Source organism: Akebia trifoliata, chromosome 1 (genome assembly GCF_017979445.1).
Source record: "Akebia trifoliata isolate Shusen 1 chromosome 1, ASM1797944v1, whole genome shotgun sequence".
Classification (NCBI taxonomy): domain Eukaryota; kingdom Viridiplantae; phylum Streptophyta; class Magnoliopsida; order Ranunculales; family Lardizabalaceae; genus Akebia; species Akebia trifoliata.
The window spans coordinates 29,664,226-29,691,599 of record NC_141375.1 but is presented as its reverse complement, the minus strand read 5'-3'; the positions used below and the strand labels follow the sequence as shown (position 1 = coordinate 29,691,599).

General features: G+C 33.7%; 3 protein-coding genes across 3 annotated transcripts; all 3 read right to left on the bottom strand.

Moving 5' to 3' along the window:
• Positions 1 to 549: 549 nt before the first annotated feature.
• Positions 550 to 8,317, bottom strand: LOC147411587 (autophagy-related protein 8C-like). The gene is made up of 7 exons (XM_086450105.1): positions 8,173 to 8,317; positions 7,958 to 8,068; positions 5,415 to 5,477; positions 2,135 to 2,190; positions 1,979 to 2,031; positions 921 to 1,039; positions 550 to 834 (listed from the first exon to the last, which is right to left on the bottom strand). The coding sequence occupies exons 1-7, from the start codon at positions 8,180 to 8,182 to the stop codon at positions 731 to 733; spliced, it is 516 nt and encodes a 171-aa protein (XP_086306231.1). The 5' UTR covers positions 8,183 to 8,317; the 3' UTR covers positions 550 to 730.
• Positions 8,318 to 13,798: 5,481 nt separating this feature from the next.
• Positions 13,799 to 15,857, bottom strand: LOC147411586 (CASP-like protein 2D1). Its single transcript, XM_086450100.1, has 3 exons — positions 15,121 to 15,857; positions 14,936 to 15,047; positions 13,799 to 14,187 (listed from the first exon to the last, which is right to left on the bottom strand). Exons 1-3 carry the CDS (start codon positions 15,303 to 15,305, stop codon positions 13,924 to 13,926), a joined length of 561 nt encoding a protein of 186 aa, XP_086306226.1. The 5' UTR covers positions 15,306 to 15,857; the 3' UTR covers positions 13,799 to 13,923.
• Positions 15,858 to 16,038: 181 nt separating this feature from the next.
• LOC147411585 (putative beta-1,3-galactosyltransferase 2) lies at positions 16,039 to 22,625 on the bottom strand. Its single transcript, XM_086450098.1, has 11 exons — positions 22,226 to 22,625; positions 20,339 to 20,435; positions 20,059 to 20,123; positions 19,760 to 19,971; positions 19,573 to 19,636; positions 17,728 to 17,800; positions 17,455 to 17,575; positions 17,263 to 17,350; positions 17,047 to 17,172; positions 16,825 to 16,934; positions 16,039 to 16,514 (listed from the first exon to the last, which is right to left on the bottom strand). Exons 1-11 carry the CDS (start codon positions 22,336 to 22,338, stop codon positions 16,366 to 16,368), a joined length of 1,218 nt encoding a protein of 405 aa, XP_086306224.1. The 5' UTR covers positions 22,339 to 22,625; the 3' UTR covers positions 16,039 to 16,365.
• Positions 22,626 to 27,374: the final 4,749 nt, after the last annotated feature.

The following is a 27,374-nucleotide window of genomic DNA, read 5'->3' as shown; positions in this document are numbered from 1 at the left end:
CCCTGTTAGAACTTAGAAGTAGAGCTAACTCAATCCTCTCTCTGTCACGACATCTACTTCTTTTTGTTTATTAGCAATTCTAAACAAAACACCACACCATATAATAGAGAACAAGAAAACAAGTACTACACGTGGGTGGATGGAAAAAAGTCCTCAAAAAAAAAAAAAAAGTGAGTTAATTATACTTACAACTGATAACAGTACCAGTAAATACTGGGATTCATATTGGAAACCCAAATATTATTTAAGATCACAATGATCTTAAGTTATCCTCCCATTGTTGGGTCTTGACCTAGAAATGTGGACAGCAACCGACTTGACAAATTTAGGACCTCAACAACCATTATACCATAAAAGAGAAGAATAATTTATCAATCTATCTGGACCTTAGAATGATGATCTTGATGAGAGGGTACAAGGGTTGATCTTATCATTTTCCTAAAACTAATTGTTGCCCCCACAAGATCGTAAAGCTGGTAAAGGGAGGCTATAATTTCAAGTATTTACGCATTCCTAATATTCCTATAAATAAAATCAAGAAGCAAAACATTCAAAAGTGCTTTTTACTAGCAAATAGTCACTGAACCAAATTAAATGTAGATAAACAGTCTGAGAAGTCAGAAGAGTGCATCCAACAAGAGGAATTCTCAAGAATTTACATCTTTTTTCTTAAGTCTTTATTTACACCGGCTTTTTGTTTCCTGTTTTTTCAGCCTCAAAGCAAATTTTGCTAAAAAGCACTTACAGCCCCAAATGTGTTCTCACCGCTGTATGTCATGTAAAGGAAGCCATCCTCATCTTTGTTTTCCTCATAGATAGCAGACATCATAGCAGCTGTGGCAACACAATAAATATACTTGTTAATGACATGATAAAAGTTTGTTTCCTGCAGACAAAAAAAAAAAAGAAACCCCTCTCACCAGTGGGTGGAAGAATGTTCTTGACAAAGATGAAAATGGCCTTCTCAGCACTAAGTTTAATCCTCTTCCGGACCACATAAACGAACTGCCCAACGGTCAAATCAGCAGGAACCAGATATCTGCACTCATCAGCAGCACAAAAAAAAAGGTTTTTGAAAAAAAAAAATATATATATATATATATATATCCTAGCATTCTCATCTCTATCATGCTCACTCAACCGCCAAACATCAAGCTTCATAAAGCAAAGCTAGTCAAATTGTCATATGATAAAACTATCCTTTTTAAGTTGTGATTTATATGTGTCAATCACAACGCACTCAAGACCCACAACTCTGACTTTATGGACCACAACTACACCAAACTCGCCATCCTTGCTGTGCATAAAAGACCAGAGATGGAAAAAAAATGGTCACTAAGGACTATTTTCAGATCATCGATTTTTTACTAGGCATACTTCCTCGCGGGTGCTGGTACTAAAGTTACAGTCCACGTAATCAATCTTGGTTCCACTTATTCCAAAACCCACACGCATTTTCAAAATTCTAATTTTGTGTTTACTTCATAATTTCACCAACTAATATTACATTATCCGCAAATAACATACTCCAAGGTACTATAAATTTAGATTGAAGAAAAATAATCCAAAAAAACACTGAAGTGGACACTTCTCCTGCTTAAATGTTGGCAAGAAAAGAAAAATATATAAACAACATAGAGTGCTTTTGAATCCAATAAAAGGTATGTTGACAGGGGATATTAACGACAAAAAACCCATAGCACAACAGATTTGGAAGATAATAGACTGCTTTGGGTTGCCAAAAATTACAATCACAAGATAGAAATAGGTTAGACTAAAGTATAATATCATAATCAGGATTTATACACAATTTACAAATTCCAAAGTAAACATAATACAGTTTCTATATGTCAAAATAAAGGCAAAAGTATATAAACAAGAAGAATTTATCAAAAGAAAATAATCAGTAAGCAGTTCAAATTATGTTGAAGGCAAATTTCAAATGAGAAGTTGTAACAAGAATACACATATAACTAACTTCTTCTTATCGATGTCAGGAATATCACTTCGCTCAGCTTTCTCCACAATCACCTACAAAACACAATCACTTGATAAGAAACTTAACTGATTGAGTACATAACAAAATTAAAAAGGAATAATATCATAGGTTAATTAAATAAAGAAAAGTTCTTACAGGAATTCTATCAGGATACTTCTCCCTGATCCGACCAGCTTCTGCCTGCCTTCTTTCTAACATGAAGAAGAATGCAAATTAGAATAGAAAACATGAAAAATATGAAAACAATTTTTTATCATATATATATGAGTCCTGTTCGACAGGCAACATTTTGTCCCATATGGGTTAGAAGTTTCGGAATGGGCTGATTTTTTGTGAGGATAATCTATATGGTAAGGAGATCATCTTCACAAAAAATCAGCCCATTCTGAAACTTCTAACTCATACAAGACAAAATGTTGGTTGCCGAACGGGACCTATATATAGTGTGTGTAGTAGAAGGGGGGCAGCTTTAAAAGCCATAGTCTTCAGCAAGGAACTATTCTTTTTCAAGAATATGTGGAGAAATGTGACAAACACAATACAAAATAACCAGGTGACACTGTTAGTATATTGATGATCAGTAAAACGTAATGTCCATGCACAGATAAAGGCCAACATGAAATAGCATGGTTCTTCAACCATTGGATTTTATAGGACCCAGTTACTTCAAACAAAAAATAGAAGCATGCAGATCTTTGGTTCAAGACATCCTTCTAATTTGAAGACCAAGCGGTGAACCTATTATTACAATTGTTTCCAAAGACATAACTCCTTCAAACCATTGAGATCTCAGTATTGAAATAAAACTGAGAACAAAATAATAGGCAGTCTTCCAAAGGGTTTGGGGGTTCATAAAGAAGTCCTAATTCTTAAATTGATAAATTCATAAAGCATCAGAAAATGTTTCATGAATATGTCAAACTGTTGGGATAGTGATCTCTTTCTAGACAGCATTTTCTATCCAAATTATTTGAGAGGCATTTTAGTCTCTTGTATGTTCTCTCTCCATATGGATCTTTTATGTTCTTTCTCCGGAGAGGTTTTTCTACAATGAGAGTGAGGTGGAGCTATGGCAACAAGGGGTTCGGATTTTTTCTTTGTGCTCAAGATACATGGCCATTGTTGGAACTCCTAGAAAGAATTTTTGAACTAGAAGGTTGAGGGGATGAAGACTGAGCAAGTTATATGATTTTGAAGGCATGTGTTGATATGGGAGGTTCTAGTACATTTCTCCAGCATTGATAGTATTAATTTTTTCTTTGTGCTCAAGATACATGGCTATTGTTGGAACTCCTAGAAGAATTTTTGAACTAGAAGCTTGAGGGGATGAAGACTGAGCAAGTTAGATGATTTTGAAGGCATGTGTTGATATGGGAGGTTCTAGTACATTTCTCCAGCATTGATAGTATTAATTTCCTTGCCAAATTGCCCGTGGATGTAACCCTCATTGGGTGAACCGCATAACTCTTTGTGTTATAGTTAGTTTTCCCAATTTCTCTTGCTTCCATTAATTTCTCTCAAATATATTTTGCTTGTTTTTTGTTCTTAGAACATTGCTTACATTGTTGTTATGGGGGGTTTCATCACAAGAGAGAGAACTTTGACGACGAGAAATTCATCAAAAAAGGAAAAGGCTTGGTCTTAACTTTCAACAAGTAGGGCGAACCCCAAAGCATTATCTCCCATGATAGACAACATCCAAATTGAAAATATAATCTTGGGAAAAAAATGCCCCATAAAAATCATCAAATTGCTTGCACTATAAGAACATGAACCCAAGGATATTGATAATGACGTCACAAGGAACATGACCATTAAAAGAGCGACCATATCACTCATTCCATAAGGCTGGACAGATAGAAAAGGGGGGCCACAAAAACAGGCCGTTTTACCTACTAGAAAAGGCTTTTCAGATTGCTGGGATTGAAAGCGAGAAACCATGGAAATAGGGAAACCCAATAAATTTGGAATAGGCCTACTGATTTAGTTTAAAAAGAACCAGAAACAGCAAATCAGTAAACTGACTGAGCTTCTCAAGATAATGCAGTGAGAACAATCATTAATTCAGATAAGACTTCTCTTACAACCCAAAAAAAAATTGCAATCATTAAAAAGGAGAAACTAAATTTCGTTCCATAAATAAATATATTTGTTCTTATGTTCACTTAAATCTCGCACAGCTGCATTATATTGAGAACCTTGCCCTATTAAACAGCATTTTCAGACTTCCATCAATAAATCAAAAATTCCATACCCCACGAACAAACAGAATGAAAAACTCCAACACCTTTTATAGTTCCTCGAGAGCAATCAACCCACTATTAAATCAATCAACTACATCCCTGTATGATTGCTATTTTCCCAGACGAAGGAAAGGTTCAGTTGTAGACTTGTATAAAAAATAAAAATAAAAAGTACGTAAATTATTGTGTGGCACTGTAGTCCAAAGGTGTTCTTCACACCAAAAAAATATAAATTTTGAAACTATTTTGAGGATTTCTTGTTTTAGTGGAACCACATATCCATTGTACATGGAACTAGTAACTTGTACCTTGGCAGATACCTCAACCGCCTTTAATACTTTGAAAAAAAAAAAAAACACCATATGAAACCTAGATATTTGAGATTAGGGACTTCTGAACGCAGAAGTAAAACACAGAAATTTTTAATACTTAAACAAGCAAAAGAATTTATGATGTGTTAATGTGCTTTATCTGGACAACAGAACTTTCCAAAAAAATGGATTCCCACATTTCTTAAGACTTCTTCAAACCATGACTCAAAAGATGAGACCAAATTATGGATAGTCCAATGTTTACCAACTTCTTGGGAATGCTAAAGATCCTCATTATTAATTCATGTTTTTTTACCTTTTCTACAAGCCAACAAGTAAATCCAGTAGGCTTTCAAGAGAACATTCCCAAAAAACCAACTTTGTGATAATTGAACTCGATTTAAGGAAAATTCTTAAAGTATGCAATGCAGTCAAACATGCAAGTTTACAGGAAAGGAATGCGAAATGTGACATATTTCATCTACTTTTTTTTTCCAAGAACCATTAGTAACCAATGCTGAAAAACAAACAAAGAAATTGGCACTGTGGATACAAAAATTTAACACGGATGAAACCAGTTGAAAGAAAGAATCATATGATTCAAGAATACAAGTTTCAGTGATTAGATCCAGACGTACAAGTAATCCCTTCAACCCCCAATTCACCAAAAACCCACCTCTCATAGAAATACACAATCTCAGAATATATCAAATAAAAAAGACTGACAATTAATTGATTTATAGAAAAAATATCACAAAATACATAATACCCAAATTATAGTTCCTCGAGAGCAATCAAAATTACATGCTGAACACCAGAAATAAATACAAAAAATACAAATTTTAGAGAGAGATAACAAACCGAGAGGGTGTTCCAACTTGAAGGAGCTCTTGGCCATTCCAAAGCTTTGACTGCGACTACTACCTGTAATTTTTAAACATCGTAAGAACATATAAGACAGAAAGATCAATCAAGATCAAAATCACACAAATAGAAAAGGGTAAAAAAAACAAAACAAGAAAACGAAACAGAATCCTAATAATCCTACCAAAGAAAATAATTAAATTAGGGCTTTCGAAACGATCGACCAAAAGAGGGGTAGATTAGGAGGTGAGATGTTGAAGATCGATTAATTTTCTCTGCAAGGAATTAGGGTTTCTAATTTGACCAAAACACGGAAATAATGGATGAATTTGCCTCGATAACAAGGAAACCGTCTCTCACACACACTCACTCCCCCCTCCCCCTCTCTATCTTATAAAGTCCGAAGCGGATCTGAATTCGGATTCGAATATGTTTGGAACTTCTTTTTAAGTGGGTAATGACCCTACCACCCAAAAAAAAAAAAAACGTGACACATTCCCATTAGCTCAATCCATGAACTTTTGCCTCGGGTAATTCACTGAGAATGTTAATGGGCTGAGGCCTGGCCCATCAATAACTCCAACCATCCGCCCAAATTGATCAAAAACATAACTAATGACTGATGGAATGCGGCTGACAAAATTGAGTCGTGATAATGCTCCCCCCCCCCCCCCCCCCCAATTAATGGGCTGAGGACCGGCCCATCAATAACCCCAATCATACGCCCAAATTGATCAAAAACATAACTAATGACTGATGGAATGCGGCTACAAAATGCTCCCCCCCCCCCACCCCCCAAATTAATGGGCTGAGGCCCGGCCCATCAATAACTCCAATCATCCGCCCAAATTGATCAAAAACATAGCTAATGACGGATGGAATGCGGCTTACAAAATTGAGTCCTGATAATCCTCCCCCCCCCCCTCTGCGCCCCCTATCACAGAATCATATATCATTTACATCGGGATACACAAGAAAAAGATTTATAATTATGCATATCCCAAGGTAAATGATCTACAATTCTGTGATGGGGGAGTGTGTCAGATGAGGCATCAGAAAATCATTACACTACGAAGTTATGTTTTAAGTCAAGAGTCACAATAATCCGACGCCCCCCTCTGACATACGCCCCCCATCATAGACCTGTAAATTATTTACCTCGGGATACACAATAAAAATATATGATTCAGTGTTTCCCGAGACAAAAGATTTACGAGTCTATGATGGGAGTGTTTTTTTGAAGGGTGCGTCAAAAAATCATTAGTCTTAAGTCAAATCTTCCAATCAAAGGAATAATTGGAATGGTCCCAATTAAATTGACAAATCAAGAATTATCAATTATCACTAAATAGGATAAAACCTCAAAATTTTATCTTCTTCAACCTTCAAATCTCGAAAACAAGATGTGAAATAACCTAATGGAGGAGTTTACTTGGGAGATGGTTGCCAACTCTATCTCCAACAAATTCAATTGTTCAATTAGGCTGCATTCTTTTAAAATAAGCGTCATGGGCCGATGGGAAGAAAAATAATTCATTTGAAAACATTTAGTGTTTAGGACCCAAAATTCCATGGATCACTTCACCATAAATAAATAAAAAACATAATCACAATCACTAGTTTTAAAGAATATAAGAATACTGATAATGTATATCGATGCATATTGAAGAGGTTAGTGGGATGAATCCTACTTAGAAATATGGTATAAACAAAAATACAAAAGAAGGTTAAAGTGTAATTCATACTTATCATTTACAAATTTGTTTAAAAAATCAAGGAAAAACAATTAACATGAAATAATGCATGTGTAAATAAATTTTAACCATTTTACAGTAAAAATACGTGTCACAAGGGACTCTCTCTCTCTCGCAAATAATGATTTTTTGACGCCCCCTTCTGACATACACCCCCCCTCTTATGTCCCCATCACAGAACCTTAGATCATTTGCCTTAGGATATGCAAGATTGTAAATCTTTTTCTTATGTATCCCCGAGGCAAATGATCTACAGTTCTATGACGGGGGCATATATTAGAGAGGGGGTGTCAGATTATCACAACTCTTAACAAAATGGGGGATGAAAAAATAAATAAAAATTAAAAAAATCTATCGAATTACATAGAAATAAAATAATAAAACACTTCAATTAACAAAAACAAATGATCACTGGAAAAAATTAAGTGTGGGAAAATGATTGCTTGGCCGATCACAAATTTTTGGGATATGACTTTTCAAAAGAATAATCTAATTTAAATTATAACCAAACATTTACATGATGATACTATCCAGGTACTAGGGGATGTTCTTGTATCCATCATTAATTATATATATTTCAAGATGTAGGTAATATTTATGAGTCAGAATAATAGGAAATATTTATGTTCAAGTTTGAATATATAATAAGAACAATTATATGAGGAAACAGAGGAATTCATGTAGGGCATTCAGAATAATATATTTCTCAAAGTCTAAAAGAAATATTATTCTCATAAATTTTATTGCAATATCACTTATTCATAAAAATAACAAAAATGTTCTTACTTCCAATTTCATCACGCCGTTCGTTGGTAGGATCACTATCAGGGAGTGCAAAATAGCTGGATTCATGGCTTTCCGAAGAGCGACCAAATAGGGTACTAATAAATCCATTCCCTAGAAAATCATGAAAAACGAACTAATTACTAAAGAGCTAGAAAATCCAAACCATTAAATCCAAAATAGAAGGAAAAATTGAATTTGATAAATGATGAACTTACCCATAATCATCAAGAAACGCAAAAGATTGAGTTGTAGTGGGTTTTAGCTCAATTTAATGCTCAAATGGTAGAGGAGAAATGAGAGTTCCAAACCAAACAAAGGCGATCGTATCGATGCATGCTCCTTTTTCCCTTCATTTTGCCAGGTGAACTAATACTATTACACGTGGAATAACATTCCGCGTCCTCACTCTTATCATTTTACTCATTTTTAGAGAATATATGCATTTATTTAGTAAAAATTACTTGGAATTATATATATATATATATTTACACTAATCATTTTCTGACTCGAAAATTTTCACTCAGTCTGTACTTGATTGATGTGGTAAGGGCGTAGAACTGTCGACCTTTTCCTTGTCTATCCTGAAGAAAAAGATCTATGGTTCTATGCCCTTTCCACATCAACCGCGTACAAATCAAGTGAAAATTTTCGACTCAAAAAATAACGACTCGTTTTTATAAAATTTAAATAAATAAATTTAAAAAAATGGAAAAAAGATAAAAGACATTTCTATATCAACATTACTTTGGAGTTTGGACATATAGCTATAAAATATTGCTTTCTTATTTTTGCATAGGAATCTAATAATGTTTTTATAGCTCACTTTGTGGTTGGTCTATATTAGGGGTGTCAATGGATCAATTCACACCCAAAATCCTATTCATTCATATCCAATAATAATAATTTAGGATTTGGATTCAATGATTTTTTTTTCCTAAAAAAACAAGGTGGCTAGTAGTCAATGTGAAAGTGAGTTCAATAAGATTTAAACCTAGGTCGTGGGATCAAAACTTCACATGTGTTTACTGACTTAACTATGTTGGCACCTTAGGATTCAATGATTGATAATCTATTGGATGAATTCTAAATCAATAATGTCTTGATCCAATTGGACATTAGGATTCGTTCTAGAGTGATGAACCCCAAATCATGAACCCAATTCAAATCAAACAATCAGATGAACTAGACAACATAAGTCTAAATCACCCTTCCAAGGTTGTGTTTGGATTGAGAGAAATAGAGAGAAGAGAAGAGAAAATAAATGAATTTCTCTCCATTTCTCATGCTTAGATTATTAAATAGAGAGAGAAGAGAAAATAAAATGTGATTTTTCTTTCTCTTCAAAAGTGGAGAGAAGATGAGAGAATAGAGAGAAATCCTTTTAAAATATTTTATAATACCAACTCTGCCCCCTAGATCTCTTTTAAGATAATTTAAAATTTTAAAGTTGTCAACGTTCTCTCCTGAAAATTCAAACATGGTGGAGAGAAATTAAGTTTCTCTTGTCTTGTCTTCTCATAATGAGTTTCTCATCTCTCCACTGGGTCTAAATCACCCTTTAAAATATATAAAACGATAGGATGAATTTCACAAACAAAGATTATTATTTTTCAAATTGAAGTGCGGCTTGAGTGGTACCAACATCCCTCCTTCCCACACCATCACCTCATAAATGCAAATTAAATGCTCCACATTTAGTTACCTCCGTGTGTTTTTCTTTGTTTCCTCCTTTTCAATAACTATTCCAACCCCCTCTTCTGTTGGGTCGTTGGGGGAATTTAATGCAGTTCCTTCAAAAATACCCCATCTCTCTCTCTCTCTCTCATAAAGAGATTCTCATGGAACATCTTCCCTCCCCCCTCACACACACACACACACACACACCCATTTCTTCTCTACCTGACTATCTTATTTTCTCCTTTCTGTTGCATCTTCAAAGCTATTGTTGTCTGTCTTTTTGTAGATTTTTAGGCATTTTTTTTCCTCAGAAGTAGTGATTTAAAAATCTATCATCAACTTTCAATATGATTTTATGTAGTTCTTTTTGTTTCCCTTTCTTATTTGATGTATGTTTGGTGTATATTGTTCTTTAAGGACTTGTTTTATTTCTTTGTCTCATGGAATTGTTTTTGCAAGCAGATCAATTAGAGGAGTGTGTCAAGACAAACACGGGTCAGGGGTAACAATCAGATTAACGGGATATTGGTCCGGTTCAATTAGAAAACGGTGCTCAAAAGTTTTGGACCCTGTTATTTGATTGAGCCGTGCCAATATCACGTGCTAATACCTATCTTGACAAAGGCATCCACAAAGATAGATAGATTGATAGAGAGAGACCATATGGTTCCATGGTCCATATCAAAAAAACTATGCTTACCAGATGATTGTCACACTCCTTTTAACTTGTAGATTAATTTTTGTTTACTTGAGGTCAAAAACTTCATTTTCTAAGCCATGCAATTTAGATATAGTTCTTGCTAATATGGGTTTTTTTTTTTTCTTCAAATTTAGTCTGATTGGTATGATATTAGAGCTATGGTCCATCCAATATGTGGAACAGCAATTGAATGGTTCAGATTGACGCATGTATAGGTGGGGTCCCATGTGAAATATGATCAAGTGCTACTTTCATTGAGGACAACTAATCCATCGATCATACCTTGTGCTCATGAGCATTCGATCACCCTTGATTCTGCATAAGCAAAGGTGGATGCACATCTTCGCTACCGTTGGATGCTTCAACATGCAAAGCTTCATGTCTTTGGTTTTCCTTTTATTCACACACACATACACACAAACCTCTGCCCACAAGCATGCTTACGAGGCCATATTTTATCAAAATGTGCTTTTAATTTTTGTTTCCAATGTATCTCAATCAGAAAAGCTAGCATTATTATCATATAGTGCTTTCATGTACTGTTTGTTTCAAATCCCTTTTGGTGTGTCAAGATCCTTATTTTGTGTGTAATGTGTAATCTTGTTAATTAATTGTCTAGTATTAATTGGGTGCTCTAAGAAGACCAAATACATTACTTCCAAACAAAATATATAATCAATAATCATATCTATTTTTTGTTCTCCACCAAAATCATACATTATTACATTAACTCTGGTCAAGTTCCTACATTTTCGAGTTGACGCAATGATTTGTTGAGTTGACTTGAAGTGCTTGTTCCTTCGAATCTTGGGGTGGAGTCGCATCGAAATCTAATCGATTCAGACAAATCTCAAGACTATATTATATGATTTAGATTGATGTCACTCAACAATTGCAAATTAATAAAAATCTTTTTTTTTAAAATGAAATCCCATGGAAGCCTCCTTTACTATTAATAATAGGTTTGTAAAATGTGTATAATTACATTTGAAGACATGGACCAATGAGAGGCCTTTACATGGTCACTAACACGTGAAAAGGTTAAATCAAGTTAGACATGTGTTGGAGTATTAAAGTAGTAAACCTACTCGATTAACAAATGATGTTAGCCGAGACATCCACTGGTCAACCTAGCGGAATCCGTAAAAGGACTCAGTCAAGGTGATGTGTGACATTGTCAAAGCAAAAACACTCGGTTGAACGTACTCTCGGTCACCTCATTAACAAAAGATATTTCCTGAGATATTAAGATTTTATTGACAATTATATTCTCAAAAGTATTTATAATTAAATATAATAATGTTATGACACATAACTAAGAATATAAGAATGAAAAGATCCTAATAACAAAAGGATAACAAATATTTGTAAGATCACCAAAATGATTCTATAAATCAATGCACAAAATAAATGATTTTTGACTAATTTTTTAACTCAATCCTTCATTATTCTTTTTAATCTGGTCGTCGAAGGATTTTGATCTGGGAACTCCTTTCAGATTTGAAACTTTTTGTAGGAATCAAGATAGAGATCTTCATAGAAATTCAAATTTAGAGGTAAAATAATTTTTCACCTACAGTTATGAAAGGATAATTTTTTAGTTAAAAAAGATCTCACATAAACAGTTATCAAACAAGCAAAAGTACCCATATTGGGTTGATGATGAGATCAGTCTTAGGTGGATTGAGGGACAAGAAATATCATGTGTGGTAGGTAGGATTTGTTGAGGGAAGGCATCTTTTTAGGTATTAATTGACCTTTTACGCAAAGGTCCTTTGCTTTTCAAGGTAAGTGGCTTTTAGTGGGTAGACACACCATGTGTCTTGGTCCAATGAAGTAAAAAAAATTGAAGGAGATCCAAACTATTACAAGACACTAAACAAATATATCTTTCTAAAGATCACTACTCTTTCTTGATTTGTTAGGCTTATTGTGATTTTATATGGGTGTGAACTTTTACTCATGATTTAAAATCTCTTCCAAGACCGAGACGACTTGTTGGATACGTCTTGGTACCGTCCACTAAGGATAGACATGTCAAACATATAGGACAAGATTTAAAATCATGATTCATTTGTCTCATTTTTTAAGCAAGACTACTCAAACATATAAGAAAACTCGTTCAAGATGACTCGGTCTTATTCATGGACGAGATGAGATGTCAAAACGAGTTTTAAAATCATAATTTTAGTCCAAAAAGTCATAATTTTTCTTCTCTAGACAAATGATCACTATAAAAATAAAAAATTAAAATATAACCATGTGGGCGAAGAGTCAGTGGTTTAATCCCACCAAATAGATTAAGAAGTCAAATATATATATTAATTAAATTAGAGGTACCTCTCATGTTTTCAAACTAATAGCAGATTCCAAAATTGACTTTGGTCTTCCATAAGAGACTATTGTAAAGATCAATTGGTATAACCTCCCACCAAATAGATTAAGAAGTCAAATATGCATTAATTAAATTAAGGGTACCTCTCATACTTTTCAAATTAATGATATATCCGTAATTGACTTTGATCTTCCCATAAGAGACTATTGTAAAATTATTAAAATACCCTCACCTTCAACCTCTATCAAAAGTCCTTGATTTATTTTTCCTTTCCTAAAGATCAATTGGCATCAACTTCTAAGTAAACAACCCCACAACAACTTGTTGGCATACACCTAGAAAATCGGATTTGCATGTTTGGTGTGGGGTTAGCCATATTTTTTTTAAAAACTTTGCATTTGAAAACTTGTTTAAATAGCCATTCTCAAGCTTCTGACACTCAAAAGTGCTTTTGGGGTTCAAAGTAATAATTGATAACAGATTTGAAATGTGCTTCCATCGCGAGCAGAAAGTCAAAAAGGGGTTGGAAACAAGAAACGACTTAGACTTGCTTTTTAAGTTTTCAACATTTGCGGAAATTAAAGTTAATTAAATGACTTCTCAAATTTCTTAGATTTTTCAGTCAATGACTCAAAGCACCCATAGAGTAATTCCAAGATATGAAAATGAAATCAATGACTTAAAATTTTAAATCTTTTAATGTAATTATCAAAGAGAGCTTCTATTAACATGCCAATTTTTTACTTATAACACACCAATCTATACATTATAAGTATTTCAAAATGATTGTTGTGTTGAAAGTAAAAGCTGGTGTGCAATAGAATCTCTCATCAAAATGTCCAAAAAGAAAAAGTTGCTTGCCATAATTTCTTCCTAAACACTACTATCAAATGAAAAAAAAAATATGTGTAACGATGATTCCGCCACATTAACCTTATTTTTAGAATTTATTTGTAGACAAGATATATAATTATATATGTGGTATTTTAGGGAAATTATTAAATGTTTTTAAAATATTCTATTCACTTTTTTAATTATATAATGGAGAAAAAAAAATTATTTTTATATTAAGGTGTTAGAATCATTCATTTTAAATAAATTCAAACCTGTAAGATCAAGAGATTATGACTAAAATCATTTTTTTTTTTTTAACAAAACAAACCATACAACCCTTCTATAATTTTTTATGGTAATAAACACCCCAAAAGACCAAATAATACATATATCACCAATCAACATGACCCCCACTAGGCACTAATTACTCTCTTCTTCCACTCCTTTAGAAGGAACAACAGGAGGCTCAAACATGCTGAAAACCCTATAAGCAGAGATCAAAGCTAAGACAAAGAAACACAAAAGGGCACAGACATGAAGAATTAAAGCCACCTTCACTCTATTGCAGAACCATCCATAGGAAATACAAGCTTCACTCCATGACACAGCCCTATCACCATTGTAGGACAAGTAGAGTATATCAATCACTGCAGCTCCAGATGTCACCATTAAATAAGCCACTATCTGCTCAAAAAGACCCACCACTCAAAACACATATTATCATTATTTAAAATAATCATCCAAAGAGGAGGGTCCTATCAATTACTAGGGGTGCAACTTGGCTCACTTTGAAGCTAAATTGGAACCCAACCAACATAGGTTGGTTCCACTAAATAAGAATCATAACCGAACCGAAATGAAAATAAACTAAACTGGACTAGGGTCGGTTCGATTCTATGGGTTGCCAATATTCTAAAAACTTTCTTGGAAGATATTTTTAATTGAAAATATATATAATAAACATAAAATTTCATATAATAAATCATTAACCTATTCATTAAAAAAATCACTAATTTATCCGGAAAAAAAAAAGTCATTAATTTATGACCTAACTCCTAAAATCATTCATAATAAATTAACATGTATTTATTTATTCAATGAAAGTTCAGTTCTCGGTTTGGTTTGGTTTGGTTCGGTTCTATATAAGCCTTGAGCCGAGAACTGAACTAAATTGATCGATTCTATATTTTCTTAACCCAAAACTGAGAAGCAACTTGTTCCAAATCGAACCAAACCAGACCAAAGATATCGGTTTGGTTCGGTTCACGATTTGATCCGGGCCAAGTTGCACCCCTTTTGATTACAGAGTCCTAATTGATGTGGGTGTGGTGTGACAGTGAAGGCCCCACCAACCTCTATGTTGATCAGCACCAACAGATTCTCAGTTTTTAATTAAAAAACAGAGAAACCCATTAAGAGGTTTAAGGGGAACCTGGTCTGAGACAAAGAAAACCCAAGCTTTGATTAATAAGCATCCGAGCCATGAGGATACAACAGCAACTAAAGCATAGCCAGCAGAGATGGCATTGATGCAGACTATGTACCTGTAAAACAAGTTAATTATCTATCCAAAAGAGAGAAAGGCTGAAATGTCATGGAAATTAAAATATCACTTACTTGAGTCCACTGAGGTTGCTGAACTCAAGCTTCCCATAATTACTGTTTTCTTGTTTGTTAGTCACAGTAACCCATAAGGATGCGGTAGTGAGAGGTATCACAGAGAATCTGAGAAAGAAATCTAGGAGTTTAAGGCTGTGGAGATGATTTGTTGATGTGGGTTGGTTTTCAGAAATGGTCCTCATCTTTCTGAGTATAGTATGAGTCACTGTAACATGGATATAAAACTAAAAAGGGTATGTGAATTTGGAGATGAAGATGAGACTGTTTATGAATTGGAAATTCAAAGTTGGAATAAGAGATGATTTGTTGTGGTGAAAAGAAATGCTTCAAAAGGTAACAGTTACCTACTACATGAAACAATTGTAGTGGGGTGGGTGTAAGTAGTGGGGTTGCTTTTTCAATGATAATAATCATGTTGGCTTTGTTTTATCATCTAATATAGTGGAATAATTGATACTTCATGGTCCAAAAGCTTACATTTTTCAAAACTTGGGAAAAGAAAGCTTTTGTCATTCCTTCTACCTTAGTATGACTAAAGGTGCATCTTTTGATTCAATTCATGGTTTTACATGACTCACCCCACTCAACCCACCTTGTTGGGACCTATATTTAACTCAGGTTGACTCATCAGTAAGGGATTTTAAATGAGTTGTATATTACAACACTGTATAGTTCATATATCTTTCTGGAAAACCAAGATCACTTGCTACACCAAGTCAAGTTTTTACAGGCAAGTGAGGCAAATCTGAGTCATGAGTTTCCCAACCTTGTTTTTTTACATGGTGAAGCATAAAGTTGAAGCAAAGAAATCATCAAAAAAAAAAAAAAAGCACCTTCATCACCATTTAAGTTGCAATTATGAAAAAGAGGAAAAAAAAAACTGACTAATTTATGTGAACAAAAGGCAGAAAAAGCTACCATAAAGATTGGAACTTATTTTGGAGCTCAGTAGCCATGATAAGAGTACCTTACAAAATGGCATTCCAAGCATTTAAAGAATGGGTGGTGACAGTCTCTGGCTTCCTTTTCTCTGCTATATAGGGGTCAGTCTCCTATGCTAAAATGAACACCGCCCCACAAGCAGCAAGGCCTCTCTCACTCCCTCTGTAATTCTACATTGTGAAATTACGTACACTCTCTATACCCACACATACATAAATTAGAATACTCCGAAAGCATCTGATCTGCTCTCTTGGTCATGCCTCACCTTCCTGAGTTTGGAAGGGTGGCAGTTTGTAACACTTAGAAAGCCGCACTCCACAGAGCATTTTCACCTTCACCACACCGCCGATGAACCTCCTTGATCCTCTCGGCAGATTTGCAAATCCCACTACAACTCCAGTCGAATGAAGCAACACAGACGTTGCCTGCCTGAGCCTTCCACTCGCAATCTGCGGTAACAAATTGTATCAACAACTCTTAGTTAAATCTTTCTAGATGAATAAAACACAGTTGTACCAAGTCAGCAATTTTGATTATTCAGTTTTTGAGGTAATATAATCTGACGTTAATGGGATATCTTCTTATAAGTCCAAAGAAAGACCATCAAAATTGGGGTCTTTATCCCCGTATGAAATGTCTACTAATATGCTATTTGGAAGACCACACTTGCTTTGGAAATTAATGAAGTATTGTTTATGGAAGCACTCAATGGATTCCTTTTATAGTTTTGAAAACAACATAAGAATTTTAGAATTTTACCGGGTGGGGTACCACAACATAGTCTTCGATCATCAATGTGCTCCACATCTAAGCCAATAAACCAAGCTCCCAAAGAAACATCCTCATTCGCATACTTGTGTAGTACATGCCTGAGGTGATCACATATTTAATGAATAGCACATGTGAGAGATCAGATAAGGTAGAACACCTTCAGTTCCCAAGTAGGTAAGGTATATTTTTCTAGGAAATGTGGGACCTTACTGGTTTATAGATATATAAGAAGCCAAATCTCTAGAAATGGCATATAGCTGACCAGTGGCATGCCTGAAATATTTGTTACCCTCCTCACCAAATTTCCAGTACTCAGGTTCATGGTATCTCACTCCCCTGTTTCATAACAAGGGAAATTAAGAACTAGAAAGTAAACAATTTTCACCTATCAACTAGATGGATTAATCTTAAGATAGCTTTCCTTACTTTCGAGCAAGGACAGGTCCGGATTTCATGCACCCAATATACACCCGTGGCTTTGACCGATGTCTCACTAAAGTTGTTCCAAGTGTTGCTGAAGTAATTGAAAAGAGTTTGAGGTCAATGCAGCAAAGGCTACATAACTTTTACCTATATTGACAAAGGGTCGAGATATTGTAGAAATTACAAATCTTTTACCTATATTTACATGAACGTCGTCGTCAACCTTGACATAGAAATCTGCATCCCACAACGCAACAGCTGTGCCAAAAAATATCTTTGTCTTGGCCGATAATTCAAGGTACCCTTCAACATGCTCCTGCTCACATAGTATGAAAATAAAAATAAGTGATGGCTTCTTTAGATGTTTTATAGATCAATCAATACTGAAAAGTGTTCCTAAAAGGTGTACATGTGTCACAAATTTACTTAAAATAGAATAAATAGAGAAAGAAAATAGAAAACCATTACCAGTCTAAGGAAGTCTCCATGCTTCCTGTCCTCTGCCTCGATAGCTTTGTCTAGAATACCACCAGATGTAGCACTGGAGATGAAAAGTACAGTTCATAAAAATTAGTTTCTAGCTTCATGAGTCATAGTCTTCTATTCTCATAATTTACAAGGAAAGTCAATAGGCCCAAAAAATCCCACCACTATCACCCTCGCAAGGTAACTTACATAATAAGAAACTAGATTTCCTTATTTTAACTCTAGTGGAATGACTGAACGTAATGGTTCTGCTTCAAATGGTATTCAGGACGTGGTACAGAATGTCGCATAAAGTCATTTATGACGCCGTTCCCATGAAATGATTTGGTTCTTAAGGAAAAAAATTCAATAATAATATATCAACTTTGTTGTAATGAACCTTGATGATGTACACTAGTGAATTTCTCATAAGTGGTCATCTCAAAGTCTTCACATCTCAAGATGTGACTTAAGCATGAGCTAGTCTATTAAAGTAGCCATCGCTTCTAAAACTTGCAAATTAAGCTACATAATAGCTTGTCAAAAGCTCAAGCAGCTTCGAAATTGATGATTAAAAGCTAACAAACCCCACCTAATCCAAATTTTCATAAAATTACATTGATAGTGATGTGCTGACAAGCAAAGATACAAAGCTTACAAGTGGTGAAAGCAGCTAATCAACATGGAGTTTTGCTCCTGCTTAAGGGGCCGGTTCAGGGGCCATATGTAAAAACAATGGTTTTTAAAAATATGGGATAGAGGTTTTGGATTGAGCTGATTTTGCGAGGATGGTCACTATGATGAGAAGATCATCCTCACAAAAAATCAGCTCAATCTAAACTTCTAAATCCATCAAAAGTGATTTACAAATTATGGGTAAAAATTGGCAAAAAATCAACGGTCCACATTCTAAATCACTTTTAATGCGGTTAGAAATTTTAGATTGGACTGATTTTTTTTCTGGATGATCTTCCCATCATAGAGATCATCCTCACAAAAATCAGCTCAATCCCAAACTTCTAACCCATATTTTGAAAATTTATTAATGTTACATTGTTTTTACATATGTTTTTTCATATGTCCCTTGATCCATTCCCTTATTTTAATATGTAAACCGATCCAAAAAAAAACCTAATATATAAGGATATGGGTGGAGGGCCAAGGCGTATGCACCATTTACCCATATATACATGAAGGAACTAGAAAGAAGGTTAGATAGTGATTTCTTTGAAAAGAATATATAGAGCATGATTTCTTTGGAGTTGGTCTGATCCTCAAGACAAGAAAGTGAATGCAGTTGTTCATTTAGGGTCAAAAGTGTAAAGATCCAAGTTCAAAACATCAACTATTTCAATTGAAGAGAGTCATGGCTAGTGGGGTGTGCCAAGGATATCTTCGGATATCCAAGCTGAGATTCTTGATTATTATCAAAGAATTATCTCCTTCCAACATATACTCCGAGAGGCACATAAATTAGGTGAACTCAATAACTAAAGATGGACTGAGGCACTCTTTGAGTGGTGGGAATTATATGTAGCTTTATTTTATTTGATGGTTTTTTACTTCTCTCTATACATAATTTCCTTTGGTCCATAAAGTCTTAATCTTATCAAGATATAGTTGTAATTATTATGTAGTCCACTTTCTTATAACTCTGATTATTTTAGCACAGTTCATTTAGAACCAAACAGAAGGTCAGGCAACAAATGGCCAATGTCTCTAATCTTATAACACAAAAGGACAGAAAAGCTTACATAATTTTTTTAAAGGGGAAACGACCTAGGTTAAATCAAAACATATAAGTAAATAATAATTGAGATCAACATGAAAAGCAATCTAATTGCCCACCTGTGACCAATAACAAAGCGAACGATAATTCCCTTCTCTTCTTCCAACTTCTTTCTTTTCTCACCTATTTCCAATTTTTTGACAAGAACCAAATTGTCCAAAAATCATATTCAAGGCAGAAACTGAAATAATAAAAGCAGAAACTGTAGAATTGAAAAAGAAAAGCAAGGGTGGTCAATCTACAGACCTTGTGGCATCCAAGTAGCACGGACAGAATCTCTTCGTTTCCGACTGCTAAAAGCAGTATTAATCCCTATAACCATTAAATATTTTCTTTTTCTAGTTGATTTGGTAACCTTCCGATGTTCTGATATAGGAGAACCATTGAGTATGGACTCTTGTGCTGCCCTTGCAGCAGCCAATTCCATCTCTAAATTTGAAATCGTCTTATCCAATGTGCTGCATCCCACATTTGTTTGTAAATTTAGAAGTTTGACCACTATAAAGTCCATAAAATCAACTAAAATAGGAATGATCTTATCTTACTGTATAGCATAATGAGTCTTTGAAACTTCCCCAAGAATGTCTTTTGATTCACGCTTTACATCCTTCTGATGGAAGCAAAAAGACCAACAAAGAATACCAACAAGACAAACCTCTAAATTAAGAGAGAGAAAATCAAATAATGAATATAAAAACAAAAGTGGTTGCGTACTTGTCTCAGTAGGTTAATACACGGTAACATCATTTAATAATTGTTACCCAGATCTCTTATGCAAAGAGAGGCCAAATAAGCACAGCAATGATAATGGGTTATGGTACTCACAAGGCTTGGGTCACAACCTTCAGAAACTAGCTTTAGCTTTTCATCTTCTGTGCCGGTTGCCCTTGGTAACCCTTGAGTTTCGGGCACTACCCATAGTCTGTTAACAAATTTTTGCGATTAAAAAGACATATTTAACAACAACTACCAGTCTCAACATAGAAGTTTAGCAATGTCCTATATTACATAAGGCCAGATAAATAAATACTATGGGAAACAAATAAAATCATTTTTTAGTCGAGAGTATTAGCAGGTTAGCATATGTTAAATAGCAGGTTAGCAATTTTTAGTCATAGGAAAATGCCGATTAAATGTAAAAAAAAATGGTTAAGTTAAATAGATATGTTAAATTCAAAATTTTGATAGAAATTTATACTGGATGTGAAGGCAAAGAAACAATAAATGGCTATGTTGGGTAAATAGTCACCAAATTCGGCAACTTATTGAAAAAGTCACAATTAAATCATGATATAATTGCGAATTTTACGAACTTCACAATTAAATCAGGAAAATTGAAAAAAGCATTTATGTATTGTTTTAGTAATATGGGGCACGTCAGCCTGGAGAAAATTTCAGCCTTCTTATATTCGGTCCCAGTTGATGCACTAGAAAGAGGAGTTAACATTGATGAAGATAATGGTGACCAATTTAACGATGAAAAATCAAAGAATGGGGATTATATTGATTTTGATCGGTTGAAGAATCCTAATTTGAATTCATGATTCTAATCTTTATAAACAATGAATATGTTGTTGACCTATGATTATTTTTTGTGGATATATGGATGATATTAATAAGATATTTGGTGATTTATTAATGTAATTTAAATGGAATTTGATGATATAATATGAGAACACCGCTTAGTAGGAACAAAATTACATAGTTCTAATCCTAGTCCAATTTTTTCTCCATTTTTCCAAATTTTATGAATGTTGACTTATTCTTGAACCCTGACTTGGTGACTATGGCTAGGATGCATGAGGGCCAATCAACCTACAGATCAGAATTTGATCAAATATATTATATCTTTGGGGCCTATTCTGCTTATAGATGAGAAACGGGAAAAGTCGAAGAAATTATATCATGTTTTCAAGATTTTCTCATCCACGGATCTATGAAACTGGCTCTAATAAATTTCCCACAAAATGAGGAATATTGAGGGAAGGAAATTAGACAGAAAAGGAGTACAAGGGAAGTTAAACTTGAATAGACTCTAATTTGAAGCTAAAACATCAAAATTCAAGCTCCATTACAATAATCCAACCAAGTTCCGACTGTTACTTCAAACCAGAATTTATGCAATTTGGATCTAAACAACAAAAACCCCAATTCAGATCTATTCCAATCTGCACATTGATGTGGAAAAAATCCAAATATGGCAAATAAAGCAAAGAAAGAAAAGCCAGAAACCAGATGTCATGATCTAACTAGATTCAATTCCAAACACTGTCAGTTCATCAAAATTCTTACAAATTAGCGAAACCCATTTCAACAAAAAGTGCAGCAGTCAATCAATCAGATAAAATATACACTTAGAAATCAGAACCCCATAAAACAGGGGGAAAAAAGGAGATATTTTTAATTAAAAAACGCGTAAATTTTTCTTAAAAGACCTCTCAATTATTCTTTTATAACCAAAATAACTGCGACCCACTCACAAAAGTGCATAAATCATCACAAAAGAGAGAAATTTTGGATTTTGAAGGGAGAAAAGGAGGAAAAAAAAATAGGTCCCCAAAATTTCCTTAAAAACTCGCTCAATTCATCGACATCACTCAAACCCACTTAATAAAGTTGATAAAAATAACTAACAAGTCGAACCTCACAAGTAAAAAAAAAAAAAACCTGAAAAAAAACAAGGAATTTTTGAATTTTAAAAGAAAAATATACCTACTAGTGAAGAACATTCCAGCACAAAAACTACCGATACAAAGCAAAAGAGTCCATTTCCTCGACACAACACTCTTTGATGCCGGTTCTACTCCTCTGCTCTTCAAAGACATTTTGTTCTTCCCTTATCTCATTCAACCAATAAATTTCTCCAAAAAAAATCCATCTCGAATCCAGAGAGAACTCAAATCAGAAAACCCAAAAGAACAGATTCGAAGAACCATGTCCCTCGAATCCAGAACCAATCAAGATCAGCTTTAAAGTGAGTTCTAAGAATTAAAATCTAATAATTCAGACCAGAGAGAGAAAGAGATACAAAAAACAGAGAAACACCGAAGGTTCTGGTCTCTTTGCAGCCAAGGAAGGAAGGAAGGAAGGGATGCATAGAAGGAGCAGCAGACCCACCAACTGCCCTCTTCAAATTTCAAATTACCAATATACCCCTCCTCGACAAAACCTTCCTTGTTTGTAACAGTTTTAAAATGACAGAAACGCCCTTAAACTGCTGTATATTTATGTTTTAACCCTCAAATGTTGAATGCATTTAAGACCCATTACTGCCATTCCCCCATGGTAAATATTGGAAAAAAAATTCAAGAAAAAGAAAAACGATTCTATGTTCCTCATTCAACTCCCGCCCCATGAATATTGGAAAAAAAACCAAGAAAAAAGAAAAACCATTCAACCTCAACACCCTAAATATAGGAACAAAAATCAAGAAAAAGAAAAACGATTCTATGTTCCTCATTCAACTCCCACTCCCTGAACATAGGAAAAAAATCAAGAGAAAGAATAACGATTCTATATTCCTCATTCAACCTCAACCCCTTAAATATAGGGAAAAAATTCAAGAAAAATGATTCTATGTTCATCATTAATCATGTCAAATCGAAGTGCGTTATAATGATAATTGAAAAACTCAGTAAAGTTAAAGAAGTGAGAAAAGGAATTTTGTATAGTTTTAAAAAAAAATTCTTAGAATGAAGAAATATTTAGTGAAAAAATATTTAATAACGAATCGATGATGAATAAAGAATGACTAATGAGAAAAGAAAAATGTCTCGACCACATATAAATCTAGGGAATCTTGATGAGGAGGTAATTGTATCCCAGTAACACATATCTTGGGGATATATATCTCAAGAATAAATCTCAATTATTAAATTTTGTATTTAAATGGTTGAGATCATTTATTTTTTACATTAATCATTCTTCATTATTACCTGAAATATATACAGTTGTGAATTACCTTCAAGATAAGTGTCATTGAGATATGTAGTATTGTGATTCATATAAAATTTTGACAATTGGATGTCGTGGTTACACAATAATAATTGTTTTATTTCTTGAGTCAATACAATTCGACAATGAAAAATGAATCTCTATAAAATTATCTTTCTTAATTTGATTATTTATGAAATGAAGATCTTCACCAAAGATATTGTAGGTGGTATCACACACACCCACAATAACCATGGAAAATGCCTCAAATGATTGTGATGATGATGAATTATAGCAAATGGTTGATGGGATATCTGAGCTAAGTAATGTTTTATGAGTTTGCGCACCAAAGAAGTACCAAAATGATTGAATAGTCTATGAATAATAATGAGTTGATGGGTCAATTGTTGCAAGGTAAGGTGGATTGTGTCTAATTAAGGTATGGTTTTCAGCTTTTCACTTCTAGCTCTAGCTATAATAAGACCTTGTTTTTTGCCATAGTAAGTAATCGAGGGTAACTTGGTCATTTAAATCTCACTTGTATCAAAATTTCCATTTATTTGGTGACCAGAATTCCTTTAGGAGCTCTTTACATTTAAACTTGGTATATTTTTTTCCCTTTTATAAAGAGATACATTGTCTAGTCTCAATGTGTAATAGACTACGCTTATAAAGTCTTATCTTCAACACATGGTGCACATGTGGGCAACCTAACACTCTTAATTGAAGCCCTTCCAAGGTCAACAAACCAAGCGGAAGATTTCTAAATAAATAATCAGCCCATCTCATAGAGGACCCTCATTACTTAATGTATGATTTGGAGTATTATTTTAATACCCTTCTAGTCTTACGTACCACTCTTTTTCTTTTTTTTTTTTTCTTAGGCCATCCAAGTCATGGTATCAAGACAACACTCCAAAAGCCTTACCAACTTTAGCTAAGTTGGCACCTTCAATTCATTCTCAACTACTTAACTGGTGAGATCCCTCACAATTCAATAGGTCCTATTAGATCTTTCTATAGTAGAATTATCTGGGATGATCTATCGCATTTTCTTGTATCGTTGCCAAAAATGTTGGGGGGTTTGATTAGACAAACCTTGTACTCCCATTTAATTATATTCGTAGATTATATATATAAAAGCATATTTATATCTAATCTAATTATTGTGTCATGTTGGGGTACACTAAGCTGTGGGGGTGCAGGGGTCAGGGTGTTCTTACCCAGGGGTTCGAGAATAGAGACCTCGGATTAAAAAATTTAGTGTTTAAAAAATGGCAATTATGTAATATTTTCTCAATGATTTTTTTATTTTTGGGGAGTTATACATTTTTTTTTCTTTGTTCTCATTTTTACTAGAGATCTCTAGAGCTATAAAACTCGAAAGAAAATAATGTAATAACATTCTTGATTTGATCTGTGAACATCGACACACTGTCAAACCACCACGTATGTGTGATTGTTTGTTCTCTTTACCGCTTCTTTTTTTAAATCTAACTATTCTAATATGTCGAGTCTTTCTCTTGTTCTTTGTGAACATTTTTATAATAAGAATTCATTAAACATAACCAAAAGTTCAAAATTACCTCAATCAATATTCTTCGTTTATCACATAACGATGTTGCTCTTACATTATTTTATTTGAGGGTTGGTTGTTAATTTTATCTTTCTTAATCAGTTTACACATTATGTATTTTACTCAATCTATTAATGTGTTATTATTTGATCATCCAACATTCAACTCCATAAAGTATAATCGATTTTACCATCATGATCTTCTAAAATCTTTCTTTTTAATTTATCTGAAATACTTAACAACATAAAATTATACATTTATTGTATCCATCCAAATCTAATTATATGGCCAACATCCTTTTCAATCTTCTCATCCATCCCATATAATTTGATAGAGTTATAATAAACTAACACCCTCCTTTGAGATGCTCACCCGTACACCCCAATTGTAAAATTATAGATCATTTGCCTCGGGATACACAAGAAAAAGATTTATAATTCTATGCATCCCGAGACAAATATCTACGATTTTGTGATTAAGGTATAGGAGGCATAGGTTAGATGGGGGCAACAGAAAATCATTATTCCATCCAATATACATCAATCAATAACTTTCATCTAACAAAATCTTCCTCCAAAATTGATAAACTTTCTAAGTATTGATTTCAATCTAAAAGACCATCAATTAATTCTCCATATTTGTTCCTAGTATCTAAATACTTTATTTTAGAATAACTAGAAGATATCAATGGTTAAGAGCTTACCAACTATGTGGCACCTCCGTGGGCGCCACGTGTATTATTAATACCCGTTAACATTTCACGTGTTTTTCACGTGCTGCACACCAATAAAGTAAAGTTACTAACATGACTCCACCTCGCACTCACAGGTATTCGTCTTTTAATGAAACAGTTTAACGTTCATGTAACATAGTTTGTACGTTTCTCGAATTTTGGTCTGATATTTAACGGAAATAATTTGAAGCACGTGATGAGACGTTAAAGTCTTACACGTGTTGTTCTCCCATTAGTTTATATCATTAAAGCTTCTCACTATGTTCATCAAACACGTAACAATACCCATCATCTCTCACATGGATTCTGAAAACTCTGCCTAAGCTGGACCCATGCCTCGATGGATTCTTATACGTGTCATCATGTCATGACTCATGACCGTATATTACTTTTGCTGTTCGACATCTTCACTTTGCTAACGACCCAACAAACTGACATTCTGTTCTTTTGGTGAGAGGGTATTTTCGTCCTATAATTTTATTATTGGGAAATAAGCCCATGGAGACATACATCTTGGGCTTAAATACTTTGTGTAACTTATATGTAACATAGGACAGTTGTAAGAGTATAAAAATGCTTCTAAGATAGTAATAGGCTCCCCCTCCAAAGAAAAAAAAAGGATTTTGTAGGAGCAATTTCTTTGAAAATAGTAAATAAATGAATAATCTTTATAAAAAAAATAATGGATTGGCTCTTAAACCTAGAAGATCATCAAATTGGTCGGTTTGGAAGTAATTGACATGATCAGGACACTTGGACAAAGTAAAAACAAGTAACATTCATTCAACCTCAATTTCAAGAAAAAAAATTAAAAAAAGATTAATTAAGAAAACTCAAATCTTTCAAAATTCATTTATTTAAGAAAATGATTACAAAACCATTGATTGTTGGATGCAGTGGCCAAGGCATCCCTCTAAAAAGAGAGAGGTCTTGAGTTCAAGCCTCCTAATTAGCCACCCACAATAATTTATTCCTAATTACTTGGTATATGTGATTTATGAGGTATTACATGTACTCAGAGGATTTGGGCGAGATATAGTGTTTTAAGAGACCAATTGCCTCGTCCTTACCGGACGGGTTCAAAACCAACATCATTAAATTAAAAAAAAAAAACAGTTAGACATGCATGATATGTTTTTTTTCCTAAGATTTATGTAGGGTCCAACAATATTGGACATTGAATCCCACAAAAAATGATCAAGAACAAAAGAAAAATAAAATTTTCCTAGGAATCTATATCCAAAACATGGAATTCGGCAACATATTATATGATATAAAAACTTGCATAAATTGCATGGGCAATTAATTAGATTTAAAAAAACAAATAGATTATTATTATTATATTGACATGTAAGTATTTTAAAATATGATTTAGATAATGGAATTCAGCAGCATATTATATGATATAAAAACTTGCATAAATTGCATGGGTATTTTATTAGATTTAAAAAAAATAGATTATTATTATTATTATTATATTGACATATAAGTATTTTAAATGTGATTTAGATGATGGCATGCTCCCATTTACTATATTTTAAATATGGATTTTGTGGGATGTTTCAAGACCTTTACTTGGTTATTAATATGTCTATTAATTTCATTGTACTTCCATTCCA

Excerpts from the sequence above, each read along its gene's own strand:
- LOC147411587 (XM_086450105.1), bottom strand. Across the intron at positions 2,032-2,134 it reads AGTATCCTGATAGAATTCCT|GTGATTGTGGAGAAAGCTGA; the intron begins GTAAGAACTTTT and ends TGTGTTTTGTAG. Across the intron at positions 835-920 it reads GAACATTCTTCCACCCACTG|CTGCTATGATGTCTGCTATC; the intron begins GTGAGAGGGGTT and ends GTGTTGCCACAG.
- LOC147411586 (XM_086450100.1), bottom strand. The coding sequence starts at position 15,305 with ATGAGGACCATTTCTGAAAACCAACCCACATCAACAAATCATCTCCAC. Across the intron at positions 15,048-15,120 it reads AGCAACCTCAGTGGACTCAA|GTACATAGTCTGCATCAATG; the intron begins GTAAGTGATATT and ends CTTGTTTTACAG. Across the intron at positions 14,188-14,935 it reads TTTTCTTTGTCTCAGACCAG|ATAGTGGCTTATTTAATGGT; the intron begins GTTCCCCTTAAA and ends CTTTTTGAGCAG.
- LOC147411585 (XM_086450098.1), bottom strand. The coding sequence starts at position 22,338 with ATGTCTTTGAAGAGCAGAGGAGTAGAACCGGCATCAAAGAGTGTTGTG. Across the intron at positions 20,436-22,225 it reads GGAATGTTCTTCACTAGTAG|ACTATGGGTAGTGCCCGAAA; the intron begins GTATATTTTTCT and ends ATTTGTTAACAG. Across the intron at positions 19,637-19,759 it reads TGCTACTTGGATGCCACAAG|GTGAGAAAAGAAAGAAGTTG; the intron begins GTCTGTAGATTG and ends AATTGGAAATAG.